The following is a 16938-nucleotide window of genomic DNA, read 5'->3' as shown; positions in this document are numbered from 1 at the left end:
GGTAGATGACATCTCACTACCTGTAATATCGCTAGATGACATTCCATTACCTGTAACATCGGTAGATGACATTCACTACCAGTAACTTTGCGTTATGACATTTCCCTACCTGTATCATTGGTAGATGACATATTTTAAGTGTTTAATGGGAAATTCTGTCTATCAGGTAATACTGATTTGAAGTGAACAGTGTTACAGAAAAAAATATCCAATTAAAGATAACAGGATAAATATACTATTTTTATTTGTACATTTGTATAAAATCATGAACTATTGCAAATTGTGGAAAATTGTTGAATTGTACACAAAATAATGTCAGATGATTACGTAGTTGTCACAAAGTCAATAACATTTCTCATAACTTACAAGACAGTGTACAGTACAAACATGTCCTGTTCCACTGATATCACACATACAGGTATGTACCCTTTGTTTGTCTCAATTTCAAACAAATAAGTAATGATTAAAAAAGTTACCCTAGTACATTGTGTATTGGAAAAAGTTTCAGGAACATAAAAGCAATTATTTCAAAAATTATTTTTCATGTTTTGTTATGAATGAACAAACTAAAAATAATGATTTCTTAATGACAAATATGAATACTTAATGTTAAATGCTAGACATTTATTATACATGTGTGATATTTCCATTATAAAGCTTGTTTCATGCTTAATTATTTTTAGTTTGCTGTCCTCTTCATCAGGTCATGGGGCATTTTATGACTTTATAATAAGAAAGAATTTACAACAATTATGTATGAAGGATAAGACTAAGGTCAAAAATAAACAAATTAATAAAATGATTTTTAGTACATATACATAAAATGTACAAATACATACGTGTAAACTTAACAATAAATATAAATCACAAATTACATGTATACATATAAATATTGGTGTAAAATGTTAACACAAGAACCTAAATGTCACAAAGTTATCCCATGTGTAAAAAACAAAAACCACATTCTTAATATAAAACTTATTTTATGTGAATGTCTCAAATTAAAAATGAAATATTAATTGATCTCCAATATTGAGCATACAAACTCAAGGAACATTATATTTAGATATTTGGGGGAGGGGGTGGGGAGGACCATAATTAAGACCCGAGATGATCATTCCTCAGGTTCGAAAGATCATCTCCCATCTACAGAGGTTCTAATTCTAATTAGAGTTATCATTGGAGAGCTTCCTGTAGAACTACCACCAGGTGGCACTTCTCTGAAGTAATACATCCTTGTATATGTAACGCATGTATATTGTCATGTAGTATAAACTTGTGTCATTCATGTGTCAAGGATAAAAGCATTTTTCATATAAATATATACATGTATTACTTAAAAACGAGGGTTACCCTTACAAATATCACTCAACTTCTGAGTAACAATATCACATTTCAAACCAGTAATAAAATGCTTAATATACAGTATTTATGCACATATTCAATAAGTAAAGTTAGTAGGGGCGCACAGGTATTGCCCCAACTAAACCTGTCTTAAAAGTAGTCAAGTGCGATCTTTAATTGACCTTTAACCTTGAGTGATGATTACCAAAATCTAATCGGGTGTAGAACCTAGTGATGGTGTGATGTTATGATGTGAATTTGTACATAATCTGTTCAGGGGTTCATAAGGCACAATAAATGTATATGTATCTTTTACACAAGCTTTCCCCAGATGCACTGAACACAGATAAACTGATTACTATAATATATACCTCCTGTTTACTTAAAAGCCAGGGGGTATGTATGTAATAATATACATGTAAAAGTAGAAAGTAGAGGGTCACCTTACGAGCTCAGACTAGCAGGAATTTCCCTTTAGTCTAGTGGTAGGATGTTTGCCTAGAGAGCGATAGGTGGCTTGTTCGAAGCCCAGCACAGGTAGGGTATTTTTCATTACTCTTTCATATTACATACCTATATGTAATATGTACATTTAAAACGGCACACCTCAACAAAACCATTACTGGTTCCTCCTTTTACCAACATTCACATACTGATGTCTTTGTCAGCATCATACACAGAAACACAGTAGACAGAGTTTAACAGTGAGAAGAAGCCTTGGTATCTCAGCAAAAGTGATGAGATTGTTATAGTTAAATAAGTATATAAATAATGCCAATCATATCTATTGGTAAAACATGATTTGAAGATATAACTTGAGACATTATTAAACAGGTAAAAACTAAGATTAAAAGATGAATGATGAAAAATTGTGATTCAGCTGTAATTCACAATAATTAAACAGATACACATACTTATTTCAGTAAACTTGAGGTATACTTTATAATATTTACATAACAACTGTTCATTATCAAAATATCTATACAGTAACAAACAAAAATGTATAATGTTGACTGCAGGACAAGAAAAAGGCAATTAACATGAAGTAGTATAATTAATATGTCATTGCATTGATTTCACTTTTATAATACACAAAATAGAATACCTTGGTAGTATCTGAACTCTGGAAAAGGTTAGAGCTTATGGAAACTAATAAAGACACAATTTATGAGAAGGCCCTTGAATGAGCTGTCAATAATACTAACTAAACACTTTCCTTCCTTTCCAAAAGTGGTTTGGACACATCCTGGTTGTCATTTTCCTTCATGATCTGAACTTTGACCTCCTCATCTGGAACCTTCTCTACAGCGAAACGTATTTGCTTTTCCTCTGGTTTACTGAAGTTTGCTCGACGACGGAACAGGTTGCTGCGACCAGCCTTGGGATGACGAAGAATCCCAAATGCCTTGGCGAAATGACCAGGTGATTTCTTTGGTTTGATAGGACCATCAGCTGAGTAAGGTACATTTTCTTCACCTATTTCCGTCAAAGCAACTTTTTTGCGGCGCATACTTCCTGTTGACGTGCTGGGGGAGGGATAGTAGCCACTTTGGAAACTGGTGTGAAACAGATTCTTTCTGGAATGGCCGTGTATGTTGTGTAAAGCATGGAAAGTTTTATACTGCGGGGGCATCATCATTTCAAACTCTTCTTCATCTTTGTTGATATGATCAGCAAAATGCCGAGACACCAGCTGCAAAATAAATAAATTGTGTGATTAAATAAATCAGGGAACAAACACAGTTCTTGTCTTTTGTGATAAAATGTGCTAAAATACTCTAAAGGATGTTTTCTGTTAATCAAATGTGTTAAAACTAATTAAGCATTGTTCGAATTGAAACAGGTATGTCAACAAAAAAGGTAAAATTGATCATTTTAATAAGACCATAATATACATGTATGGTTAATTGGAAAATATTCCTATTAAAAAAGAAATTTGATACTGATACAGGTAAGAAAACTAAAATAGAGTTGAGAGTGTAATTGTCACACTGTGATAAGACAACTCAGAAACTTACATCTCCCCTCATTCCTCCAGGGATCCTCATCTGTATCTCCTTGACTTTTGGATCATCATCTATCTCCTGACAACGTGAAAGTATGTCACAGTGAAAGGAATCATTGACACTATGTTGTATATTGAATCAATTCTCACTTTTACGATCGGGCAAAATTACGACATGGAGAAATCGAAAAAAAGAGAAGTCTGGCAATCAGCTCATGTCCTTGTCCATAAAAGCTATTCCATTGTCCTGTAGTAAGTCCACCCCCTAATTTGAGTCACATGATTTACGTGTTTACCTCTTGAACTTATTACATGTACTGATAAATACAGTAATATCCCCTGACTTAGGGAGGCGACAGGACTTTTCTCAAAATTGTTTGAAATATCACTTGAAATTTCTTTTTTATCATAAAACTGTTCATTGCAGAGAAAATGAATCCATTACCACATGTAAACTAACACCAGTTCATTTATAAGTATTTACTAAGTACTGACCATGTGTATGATACCTAGTGCTATACTTACCATTGTCATCCTTTCTAGCTGAAGTAACTGTATAGGCTCATCTCCATTATCTTTCTGTAGTACACAAACACACAGTAATGATTAGTTATACAACAAGCTGTACCCGGGTACTGTCCTTTAGTCAAGGGGACATGACTATTTACCTGCTTCTCTAAACTTATACAGTACAAACATGTCCTTACAGATTACTCAGTTATTGAGTGCCTCCTCTCTGCCAATGTGTTTCATCACATGTTACGATGTACCATCTTCATTTCTCCAAGCCTAATCATATTTTTTCTAATTTAGGTTGAAATCGCTACAGATATTTTGATGGAATAAGTTTTTTAATATTCAATCCCGCATATAAACCAAATAATATTCTTCCTCTCTGATAGACTTATAATTACCATAAAAATGTTTGAGAGAATTGGACATATATAGCTCAGCACATGCCATAACAGTGTTCCTAACTGAGAGTTCTGATACTTACCCTCCATTCATTAAGTAAGTCCCTTGCCTGCTGCGACAAGTTCTTAGACTGATTTCCTTTCATGGTTACATATGATGCCTTTGCGATCTGTTAGAATACAACAAATCATTAAACTTATTCATTTGTACCAGATGAAAATGTTTTAGACATTTCTATAACAATACTTGAATACCAGCCCCAAACTTTATATATATATATCCAGCATATATTGATATACATTTTGTATTTTTCCAAACCGTCACTTTATATATTTGTGTTCTGACAATACTTGTATATATAAATGTAGACAAACCACAGGAACACATTGACATTGTGTGGTTCTTAGGAAATTTTCTCCTGAGGATTTTTTTTCTGCTGGAGTTTTGTAAAACTTTATAATGTATAATGTAAGCTCACAATCCACACCAAAACCATATCTGTCTTCTGTTAATTATTTACTTCACACATTTAAACAAAAAGTTTTACAAATACATGTACGTGAAGTAGTGACTGAGAAGATGCTATATGATATATATCAAATAATATCAGGTAAGAGAACCCACACTCCTGACATATCTGATTTCTGAAGGTTACTGAATACATGAATGCATGCAGTAATTGTTCTCAACATCCATCAACAGTGAATTGCCTTCTCTACGATGGTGTAGGCATCTGGTTGCCATATAGCACATACAGTTCATAGTTTCTGATAAATTTAAGGTAAACACAAATGCTTAGAATTGGTATGGATGACAACACTATCGCTCCTTCATCGCAGTGAAACAAAAACTTATGAAATGAAAATGTACTGATTAATTGTTTAGCTATGAAATTTTCTTATGCAAGGTTGGTAATTTTTATGTCAACATGAAATTAAATGAAAACTGTTTGTCTCGTCCCTACCACTCACCTTGATGTCTTCAGTCCAGAAAGTCTTTGTGTCCTCGGACAGCGCCACCTGTGGGGCCACTTCCTTTATCTGGAAACAACATGAGTCAGTAAAATCTGTCTCTGCTTCATTTGTATAATACTAATGAACACTCGAAAGGCTGAAGGACTACAAATCGTAACAATTTCACATTGTCTATAGATATTGCTTTGTGTGCCTACCTTGAGTACAAGGATTCCCATAATAATGATACAAATGATGTTGAGGATTGTCAGCAGTAGACTGATGAGCCCGAGGTAGAGCATCTCTTCAGCCATATCACAGCTGTATATCGGGACGTAGGCGTTATTATCGAATGGGACACAATTCAGGCCAGCAGTCAGGGTTGGAGAGGGGGTAAGTTCCTGTTTAGACAAATTACTAATACATGTACAAGTTTATATCCAATAAACAGGTTGGTCCTTATAGAAGTACAATGTACATATTCTGACTTATACCTAAAGCTATGCTATATAACAGGGATATCAGTAATTCTTATATGAGTATCTGTGTAATTTGAAACTCACCATATGAAATTATTGAAGAGTTTAAAAAACTCCTTATTGCATTGATACAAATGTAACATTTCATTAATCCCATATCTTATAATCACGAAAAAAAATAAGTGAAAGCTCTCAAACTTATTTCCCTTTTGATTTGGACTGATCTCTTGCTATCAAGATAACCATGTGACTTTATTTATGACATCACAATAGTGTTATTACACATGTATGTTACAATATGTATTGTTATGTGCTTATTTGCAGATTGATATGGTAACACTCACTGACACAGTAGTGGTGGCCTGGGTGATGTTTTCCACAGTGTAGTTTAGTACCGTCTGAGTTGGAGGGGCGAAGGTCTGCACTCTTGGAGGAGGATCTATTGAGGCTATGATAGCACAAGCCCACAACATCCCCTGGAATGGCAACAACCAGTGTAATGATTGTCAAGACAACAGTCAATGTAATGGCTGTCAGGACAACAGTCAATGTAATGGCTGTCAGGACAACAGCAAGTGTAATGGTTACCAGGACAACAGCAAGTGTAATGGTTACCAGGACAACAGCCAGTGTAAGAGTTTTAACCAATATTAATTAAACTGCAACTGATATTTATGCTTATCTTTAGAGGAATTGTTTTCTTCAAGATAAATATCAAAAGTACAAGAAATATTCTATTGAAATCTCTTGTTAACTTACAGCATTTACAGCAGGTGGAAGGAGGGAAGCAGATATGGCCACGCCCACCAGAGAGCCTGTGTTACCCCCAAGGATGGAGAGGGCCACCCCTGCACCAGAGGGCAATGCGATTAGTATACCTGTCCATAGACTCCTTGTCAGACCCCTAAAGTAAACACAAATGGGGATGGAATTTACAGCTTCAAAGAGATCAGGAATACAAGAGATTATTAGAACATAGGTGACAATACACTTCTATAACACACAGGTTTGGTATTGAATATCAGTGTCTGGCAACACTTCCAAATAATCATTTTTATGCCAACTTCCAAACTCAAATGAATAACCACAGATAATAAATTTATTGTTAAGCAGCCTTCAACAGAAGGTCTGTGAACATTAAGTAATACCATATATATACAATGTACCTGGACTTCATTTCACTGGTAGGCCATGAATCTGTACTGCCCCAGTAGGCTCCATCCTTACAGACACCTCCACACACCAACCCCCAAACCATTCCTACAAACAACAGTAAAATTATAACCATCTCACGTACCAACCCCCAAACCATTCCTACAAACAACAGTAAAATTATAACAACCTCATGTACCAACCCCCAAACCATTCCTACAAACAACAATAAAATTATAACCACTTCACGTACCAACCCCCAAACCATTCCTACAAACAACAGTGAAATTATAACCACCTCACGTACCAACCCCCGAACCATTCCTACAAACAACAGTAAAATTATAACCACCTCACATACCAACCACAAACCATTATTACAAACGATTGTAAAACTATAACCACCTCATGTACCAACCAAAAACCATTCCTACAAACAACAGTAAAATTATAACCACCTCACATACCAACCCCCAAATCAGCAATACATAGAGATCCTTTTGCTATGCAGTCCTGCCTTGACATGCCGTTTTTTTTTGTTTTTGTTTTTCTACGTAAGGTTTTTTACTGATAAACATGTATGATTATTGGTACAAATAAGAACAATGTAAATGTATCCCATGTGTTAGTCATGATAAAAATATATGTCTAATACAATATGTACGTACCCATGCCAACACAGATCAACAGACTCAGCACCTCGTTCTTGATACCAAGATTCCTCAGGGTGTTGTTCTGTATTACAGTCCCAAATGTTCCAGCCAGAATCGGGCCCTGATACAACAAAATCAAAGTCAGTAGAAACTCACATAGATACCCCCCTCCCCAATCAACCTGTCTCCGATAGGATAAATCTGTCTAGGGGTTCATAAGATATCTTGTACACAAGCTTTTTATTTCAAAAGCGGTCAAGTGTAACCTTTGACTTTTCACCTTGACTAATGACCACCAAAATTGAACCTGGTGCAGGAAATGATATTGTGAAATGTAGTGTAAATATGCAATAAATATGGGCTCATGAAATATGCTGTATCTCCTTTGCACAAATGATGCAGGGATACACAAACAAACAGAAGAGTGAATTCAACCACGTACACATGTACAGACAAAGTAATTACTTCCAGTATCAATCTCCATTTCATATGTGGGGGTATGAAAACATGAGAATGGATAAGTTCAAAGAACAAGAGGCCCATGGGCCTTGACGGTCACCTGATTTTTGAAATATTTCAGTAAATTTGAATGAAAGAATGAATTTCAAAACAAATAAAACAAATGATAGTCAAAAATGTGATTTCCCTATAACTATAGTAAAGTTTATCCCCTCCCATGGGGCAAACGCAAGACCCCAGGGCTAGGAAATTCACAATTATGGTAAAGCACCTTAAGACCCTTCGATCTGTGAAGAGTATTTAATTCTACCTTATTTGGGCTGTCAGAAGAAGATTTTTTAAATTTCTGTTAATTTGACCCTTTTTGGCCCCGCCCATCAGCCCCTGGGGGTCAGTCAGTGCCAACATGTACATACCATCAAACTGTCATCCCAAGCTGATAATGTTAACGAAGTTAGAATGAATTCCAATAAAAATTCAACAAATAATAGTCAAAAATGTGATTTCCCTATATAAACTATAGTAAAGTTTACCCCCTCCCCAGGGGCAAACATGAGACCCTAGGGTCATGAAATTCACAATTTTGGTAAAGCACCTTAAGATCCTTCCATCTATGTAGAGTATTTGATTCTACCATATCTGAGAATAGAGAAGAAGATTTTTGAAATTTTAGTCAATTTGACCCTTTTTGGCCCCGCCCATCAGCCCCTGGGGTCAACTAGGGCCAACATGTACATACCATCAAAGTGTCATCCCATGCTGATAATTCGATACAAGTTAGAATGAATTCCAATACAAATCCAACAAATAATAGTCAAAAATGTGATTTCCCTATATAAACTATAGTAAAGTTTACCCCCTCCCCAGGGGCAAACGTGAGACCCCAGGGTCATGAAATTCACAATTTTGGTAAAGCACCTTAAGATCCTTCCATCTATGAAGAGTATTTGATTCTACCGTATCTAAGAGTAGAGAAGAAGATTTTTGAAATTTTTGTAAATTTTACCCTTTTTGGCCCCACCCACCAGCCCCTGGGGGTCAACTAGGGCCAACATGTACATACCATCAAACTGTCATCCCATGCTGATAATTTGATACAAGTTAGAATGAATTCCAATACAAATCCAACAAATAATAGTCAAAAATGTGATTTCCCTATATAAACTATAGTAAAGTTTACCCCCTCCCCAGGGGCAAACATGAGACCCCAGGGTCATGAAATTCACAATTTTGGTAAAGCACCTTAAGACCCTTTCATCTATGAAGAGTGTTTGATTCCACCTTATCTGAGAGTAGAGAAGAAGATCTTTGAAGTTTTAGTCAATTTGACCCTTTTTGGCCCCGCCCCTCAGGCCCCTGGGGGGTGGGGACCATATAATTCACAATTTTGGTTCACCCTCAGCCATGGAAGCTTCCTGTAAAATTTCATTGAATTTAGTTCAGCAGTTTTTAAGAAGAAGTTGAAAATGTAAATTGTTTACGACGCACGACGCACACCGCACGACGCCGGACAAAAGGCGATTGCAATAGGTCAACTGAGACTTTGTCTCAGGTGACCTAAAAACAAGGAGAAAAGTTTGAATCATTGCCAAAGCTTAGATTTATAAAATGTTTTAATTCAAAATTAAAATTCGACACTTAACATATCTACTTACACTACATGAAAATATCCAAATTATAACTCAAAATATATGTAATAGATAGTAGACCTACCACAAATGATATAATACAGCACCACTATAGAGAGACAGCAACATGACATGGAGACACCAACACTATGGGCATACCTACCATGATGGGTAGACACCAACACTATGGGCATACCTACCATGATGGGAGACACCAACACTATGGGCATACCTACCATGATGGGAGACACCAACACTATGGGCATACCTACCATGATGGGAGACACCAACACTATGGGGATACCTACCATGATGGGTAACACCAACATTATGGGCATACCTACCATGATGGGAGACACCAACACTATGGGGATACCTACCATGATGGGAGACACCAACATTATGGGGATACCTACCATGATGGGTGACACCAACACTATGGGGATACCTACCATGATGGGAGACACCAACATTATGGGGATACCTACCATGATGGGAAACACCAACACTATGGGCATACCTACCATGATGGGAACACCAACACTATGGGATACCTACCATGATGGGAGACACCAACACTATGGGCATACCTACCATGATGGGAGACACCAACACTATGGGCATACCTACCATGATGGGAGACACCAACACTATGGGCATACCTACCATGATGGGAGACACCAACACTATGGGCATACCTACCATGATGGGAGACACCAACACCATGGGCATACCTACCATGATGGGAGACACCAACATGCTTGCTACAAGAACCACTGAGCTGTTTTCCACCAGTCCCATAGCTGAAATTGAGCTACAAGAAAATTAAAAAAAAATAAGGGGAGATAATTATATATTTGAATATAAAACTAATGCTGTTTCACATCAAATGAATATAATTAATTTTTCTTTGTTTTAATGGTAAATACTCAAATGTGATAGGTCGAAAAATTCTTTTCATTCTTCTATGAAAGAAATTCCGAGAATGGCACGAAAAATGTGACGTCACAATACGACAATTGACGTTGCGTATTGATTTGAGAAAAAGAATCCCATTTAAAACCAGTAAAATTGTAAATAAAACATGTTTTAAATTAGAAAATCCTTTTCAAAAATTAATTATAAGCGTTGATGACAATTATTTTCTAGTTTCATCTGGGTATTTTTTTTAGTTTCATCGGGGTATGAAACTAATTTTGTTTGCAAACTTCTGTAAGAATCCGCTACGTGGATTCATACAGTTTGCAAACAAAATTTGTTTCCTACCCCAATGAAACTAAAAAAAATGACATCAATGCTTAATTGGAAATTGATAAAAGTTGAAGTTGTCAGTCAGTGTTACAGTGTTAGAAAATATATTGTACATTGTATATAGAACTTACCTTGCTAAGAGAACTAACAACAGAAAGTCAAATGTGAATTCTGCATTTCCCTGAACGGAATTCACTACCTACAACAAAGAGATCAGGAATATATGGAATTATCTCCCTTAGACCAGTAGACCAGAGGTAGTTCCAAAAAATACCAATTAACAATTAAAAAGAAATGAAATTATTTTACATGTACTTGTTGTCAGTAGTGTTTAGAACAGAAAAACTACATTTAAAGAATACAGATTCAATCCCAATAAAAAGTATTTAAAAGTTTTTCATCACTATCTGTAATTGATACAATGACAGCCACTAGGACCATGCAGGATCAACTCACCTCCGTGACAAGCATGCGAGCTTTGATGGATTTTTTAAACTCACTCTGCTTCTGTTCATTAGGATTAGCTCTGGAACACATGAATAACATAAACTTTAAAATTAATCTAATGCTAACACAACAAGGTCTCTATATTGTATTGCTCTTTAATTGTTTCAATGCTGTATGTCAGAAAAAAAATTTTTAAAATAAATTTAAATCTAAAACTAACTTTTTATATGGGAGTTTTCATTTTGTAGAATCACAAATAAGTGTATAAAACAGAATGAATTAACTTACACTGAATTATAAAGAGCTTCTTCCTCTTCTTCCTCATCCACAACTTTTCCTGTCCCCTTATATATGCTTGTTTCAAACAGGCTGAGGAGGACAAAAACATGGTCATGCAGCTTCAATCATGTATATTAGATGTGCCATTTCATAATGAATAATAGGAGCAATGTCTAGACTACAAACCTAGTTATAATAAATTTCCTGTTGATTATAAAGGAGTAAATATCAAAACATGAACTAAATGTTAACATATTTTCTTAATGGTTTATTCATTCTTTGATTACCTGTATCATAGAATAACAATTTATCTGGAATCTGAAAGAACGTCCTTATTCTATAACTCCTCAGATCATCTTATAAAGAAATGTGCATCCTCACCTTATAGAAGACTGAGTGTTGTCACCTATACCAATTTCTGCCAACTTGTTCAAAATCTCTTCACAATTATCCCCTTCTTCCACAAACATAAACTGCAAAACCATACATAATCATACATTAGGGTTACCTTGTCAGTACAGTAGAGAGAATGGGCCGAGTCCTTGACATGTGTATCCTTGAACTTATGTCTTACAGATATACCGGTAATACAGAAAGTGAATTATAACTCATGTGTTGTCACACAGCTTTATGTAATACACTGGCACTACAATTTTAAAAATCACTGTTCTTTAAATCTATCATTGTAACAAATCAAAACACAACAATATGACGATTCTTTTAAATCTATCAATGCAACAGACCTGAAAATACTTGGCATTGGCCGTCTTGTTAACAGACAGGTTCTTCACCGAGTAGCTCTCTAATACAGACATGGTCCTCTGTAAAACGAATCAGTCATAGCATCATAAAATTATATAAAATAAACATAGTTTTATTATTCAAAAGCAATAAGAAATTACAAGGAAACAATTTATTTTGCACCTGGTACAGGACAATTTGAGAAGGATATTAAATATATATTTTTCTGTCATTTTTTTTCTTTTAGACTATAAATTGGTCATGAGTCCAGTTTATCAATGGACAACTCTTATAAAACAATTTCTGACTTTTCCATAAACAATATTTTTGCATGAATTAAAGAAATATTTTTTTCTTACTTAACTACTTTATTCAATAATTCCAAACTCTCGACCGACATACGATGTAGTTTACAAACCTTAAATAGTGACTCTGCCTTTACAAATGTCTCCAAGCCTTTGTCATTATCATTGTCACTGTCCTTTTCTGCGACAGGTTCTGTCAATTTTATGGGCTGCTCCATGCTTTCTGGAGGAGACTGATCTGTTGAATCATCACCAGACTGTGGTGTCTTCTCTTCACTGTCTACCACTTTATCATTAACATCTTGACCTTCTTTATCAACTGTGGTGTCTGAAACTCTGTCCTGTGATATATCAGAAGTTTCATTAGATGGGGAATCTTGAGGAAATGAGGATTGTGTAGATATTGGACTTTCTAGTGATTGAGAAGATTTTGGTTCAGATACAGAATCTGACTCCTGTGTATCTGTAGCATTTTGAATAGATGGGGTTTCCTCGTCCAACGTCCCAGAAGGTGGGAATGTCCACGCTGGTGAGGGTAGGGCCTTCTCAGGTGCTTGGTTGCTGTCCTGAGGGTCATGCCCCTGTGGTTGTGCTGAATCAGTATCTTGTTTGGTGGATGTCTGACTCGGGGTAGATGGTGGTGTGAAGTCCCAGGGTGGGGGTGTTACCATATCGTGGTCGATTGAGGGATCAGTCTCATAAATAAAAGTGCTTGTGGGATCGTGATCAGACATCTCCTGAGACGGACTTTTTGTGGGTAATGGAGAGGCTGACAGGTCAGATGGAGTAGATGGAATGTCTAGTGCTATATGGGATGCTTGGTCTGGTTTAAGTGACAGAGAATCGGTTCCAAGTGAACTTTCCGACACCGGTATGGCATCGCTCTTTCCCTCTGGTTTTACGGGTGCTTCCAAGCCTTCAACATCAGAACTGCGTGAAAGTGTGGCACTTTTTACTTCGTCTGTTTTGTCGTTTGATTCAATGTTCAGTGTTTTGGTCGACCTCTCGTTGCTATCTTTCCGTACAGCATCTTGTTTGATTGGAGTAACCTTGTCACCGTCATCAGGTTTCTTAGCCTCCTTATCTTTGTTGTTTACATCATTCTCTTCCTCGGCAGGAACACGTAAAACAAACAAAAAAGACGACGATGCCATCTTTATCCGAAGTCATGAACTTATGCACTCACGCATTCATGTTCTTTCCTTACCTCTTTGGCCTAATAACCAGGAAACACTTTCGTCTGCGAAGACACTGATAAACCAATCATTGTCATTACTACAGACACAGCGGAGACTTAGGTTAGAGGCGTGAATGTTTTGCGTCTTTCGGGTGCGTTCGATTCAGTACATGCTCAGTACATGCACAGAGAGATAAGAGGGACACGTGACACTTTTCGTATGCTGCATCAAAACCTATCATTAATGGTGATTTGTATTTTATAATCAAATTGTCACCTGTCGCGTCATATCCGGGACCAAAAGAATAGTATACGGTTATGCCGAAAAATCTGTAAAATGAATACGTGAACGGATAAGGCCTAGAGCTATATAAATATGAAAACATTTCTGTAAAGTTAGATATAGCAGCAGCATTAATGGTTGGTACATTTGCCATGGTCGATTGATAGGCGTATGTTTTGAGGTGTCCCCAGCAAAACTTCAAGTTCAGGTGAAACTGTCGTGAAACTGTCCCTATAAAGATGCATGGTGTTTTTTGATATCAAGACACACAAAGAGAGTAATTAACATTTACATGATCAGTTTTGGTTGGCGTAATATTATATCGATGTAACATAGCGGAGTTTTAGGTCAAAGAGCTTCGGATAAAAGTCACAAATCTTATCGATCATTTACGTGACGATATCGTTTGATACGTTACTATATATATAATTGGCTATAAAACAGTTATATCGCGGACGTAATCACATTCTGATGGTCGGATGGCAGTACGGAGGGGTCCTAGTGGGAGACGGCATTGTGTTCGGTTTTTTTTTTAAGAAATCGAAAAAAAAGTCTAATAACGGGGGCCAACTAAGGACTCCATAGGAAGTCCCCAAATTGTACTTTTCATGTTCGATCGAGGTAAAGCAGGTGCTTAAAGTGTGAGAACAATTGATCCGCCCAAACATCTAAATCAGCGATAGTTTGAAATAAAACTTAAAATATGTATCTTGTGGTATAACGATATCCTAGTATAGGTATTTGTTGATAATGATGTTGATTTCACAATAGGCGACTCCGCGAAAAATCACGCCCCTGTTTTAATTACTGTTGTTTTCAGACAAGAATACTTAAATATGTGTATGTATATAGTGTTATAAAATAACACTCCCAGGATTTTTTTATGTTTCATATAACAGTGTACATGTGTATGACGACTGTGTTTATTAAAATATGTTTTGGAAATATTAGAATATAACAATATTATATAATATGTAGAGTTAAAATTTATACAATACAATACAATGCAATACAGTTTATTTTATTAAAGGGTCGCAGTTCATGGCATATTATATAAAATTATACATGCTTACATCATAGAAAAAAATATAATAAAAGTGTACAGTAGCATAGGTGCATATTAGGACTTACACCCAGCCAGGATTGGCTTACTAAAAACTGATGGGTCAGATTATGTTAATTCGTTATCTTACATATTGTAGAAACATATACACACCGTAGGTTTTCACAGTTCATTTTCATATTGGAATTAAAATTCATAAAATCTAGTTCGAATTCCGATGATGCTCTAAAAATTGATATCTAAGTTCTGAATAAAATTCACAGTCTATTAAAAAGCATGATGTTAAATAACATATTAAATAACATATTATATAACCAGTAATACGGTACAGGAATTTTCATAGTTTAACATTCCATCCTCAAATGCTTTCGTAGAACGACAAATAATGTGTAGGTTTCTAAGCTGTGTCTACAATCTGGAATCCATTATTATTTTCCGGGGAAAAAAAGATTAAAAAAGAGAAAGAAAGAGATAAAAGTCAATAAAGCATCCATATAATTTTCGCCAATACACCACTGGCTGTTCGAATTGTTGTATGTGTTTGATTCCGTTTGTAATGTAGGGCCAGGCTATGTCAGAACACGTCCATGTCAGATACATGTACATGTATACCTGTATCGCCTGCTTGTCGTGTACAGGTAGACATATACCGATACACACAGTATGAAACCGAGGCTCGCTGTAGCACGTTCCAGGTTGTCCCGACTTGCCCAACCTGAGTCCAATACACCAAAACTGATCGAACTCAATAGATTGATCGGAAATCGGCAATCATCGATGATTCCCGATCCATAAGTCATTGATTGATTTCGTACAGGTAGACTAGTAGTGGTGTTATGCTGGTCTATTCGAGGCAGGACATGTTCGGACTGCGTCAGGAGCGGTCGGAACAAGCTTCCGATCCATGGCAATGTGCCACAGGACAGCTCTCACGTTCCGACAAGTCATAAAACACCTCTCAACGCAATGGCATCGTCGAAACTCTTTCCTACACATTAATGGTTTCGTCCAAATTTAAATACCCACATATATAATTGACTATAACTTGTTTATTTTATTCATTTACGACGTAAATCCCGTTAAATAGATAAAATAAATTGACTCTAACTGAAGTTTATATATGTATGTGTATATATATATTTACATATTATCTAAATTGTGAGGGCGTCAGTTTCACGGAAAATAGCATTCTTTTAGAATTGTTTCAGGCTAAAAACCGGAGAAGACCACTGTATAATAATCCTGGTATAAAGTGTGATGTGTAAACAAGAAACGAGCGCCTGTCGTAATTAATGTCGTAATTAATGTCGTAATTAATGACTCCTGACAGAAACGATAAGACAATCACACTTCAGGCCAGACCAATGCATATCTTAACAAAATATTGTGTAATGTTAGAGACAAATATACAACTAAAATGTATGTCTCATTGAAAAAATGATAATAATGATACAAAATACCATAGTAGTCATTATATATATATATATATATATATATTTCTCTCGGTACAACTACGACAGGAAACTCAAATATTTATCTTCGATATATATATATATAATAATAGTCATTATATATAACCCACTGAGAGACATTTTTATATCTGATATACTCTAACTAAAACTTGGCGGCAGCCTCTCAATTGCAACACCCCAAAATACAAACTTGTAAGTCTATGTTTCGGCTACATACATGCTCGTACAGGTTAAATATACATGTATATACATCTTGTATATATCTAGGTTACGATTGTCCCAGTGGTACTATAGAAAGACAAATTTGTAGTGTACTCGCGTTTCACATGTCC

At 35.9% G+C, this 16938-nt stretch overlaps 1 protein-coding gene across 1 annotated transcript; it reads right to left on the bottom strand.

The window, feature by feature from the left end:
- Nucleotides 1–609: 609 nt before the first annotated feature.
- On the bottom strand, nucleotides 610–13891 carry LOC117325851. The gene is made up of 17 exons (XM_033882348.1): nucleotides 12725–13891; nucleotides 12309–12386; nucleotides 11947–12038; nucleotides 11575–11655; nucleotides 11296–11365; nucleotides 10971–11038; nucleotides 10327–10402; nucleotides 7517–7622; nucleotides 6863–6956; nucleotides 6456–6600; nucleotides 6041–6172; nucleotides 5436–5618; nucleotides 5236–5304; nucleotides 4347–4433; nucleotides 3875–3928; nucleotides 3363–3428; nucleotides 610–3037 (listed from the first exon to the last, which is right to left on the bottom strand). Exons 1-17 carry the CDS (start codon nucleotides 13763–13765, stop codon nucleotides 2549–2551), a joined length of 2931 nt encoding a protein of 976 aa, XP_033738239.1. The 5' UTR covers nucleotides 13766–13891; the 3' UTR covers nucleotides 610–2548.
- Nucleotides 13892–16938: the final 3047 nt, after the last annotated feature.

Source organism: Pecten maximus, chromosome 4, assembly GCF_902652985.1.
Source record: "Pecten maximus chromosome 4, xPecMax1.1, whole genome shotgun sequence".
NCBI lineage: Eukaryota > Metazoa > Mollusca > Bivalvia > Pectinida > Pectinidae > Pecten > Pecten maximus.
Note: the sequence above shows the minus strand (reverse complement) of the source record. Positions and strands in the feature narration are given on the sequence as shown.

Coding starts and splice junctions, on each gene's coding strand:
- LOC117325851 (XM_033882348.1), bottom strand. CDS start 13,765: ATGGCATCGTCGTCTTTTTTGTTTGTTTTACGTGTTCCTGCCGAGGAA. Junction 5,619..6,040: donor AGGCCACCACTACTGTGTCA/GTGAGTGTTACC, acceptor TTGTCTAAACAG/GAACTTACCCCCTCTCCAAC. Junction 5,305..5,435: donor TGGGAATCCTTGTACTCAAG/GTAGGCACACAA, acceptor TGTTGTTTCCAG/ATAAAGGAAGTGGCCCCACA.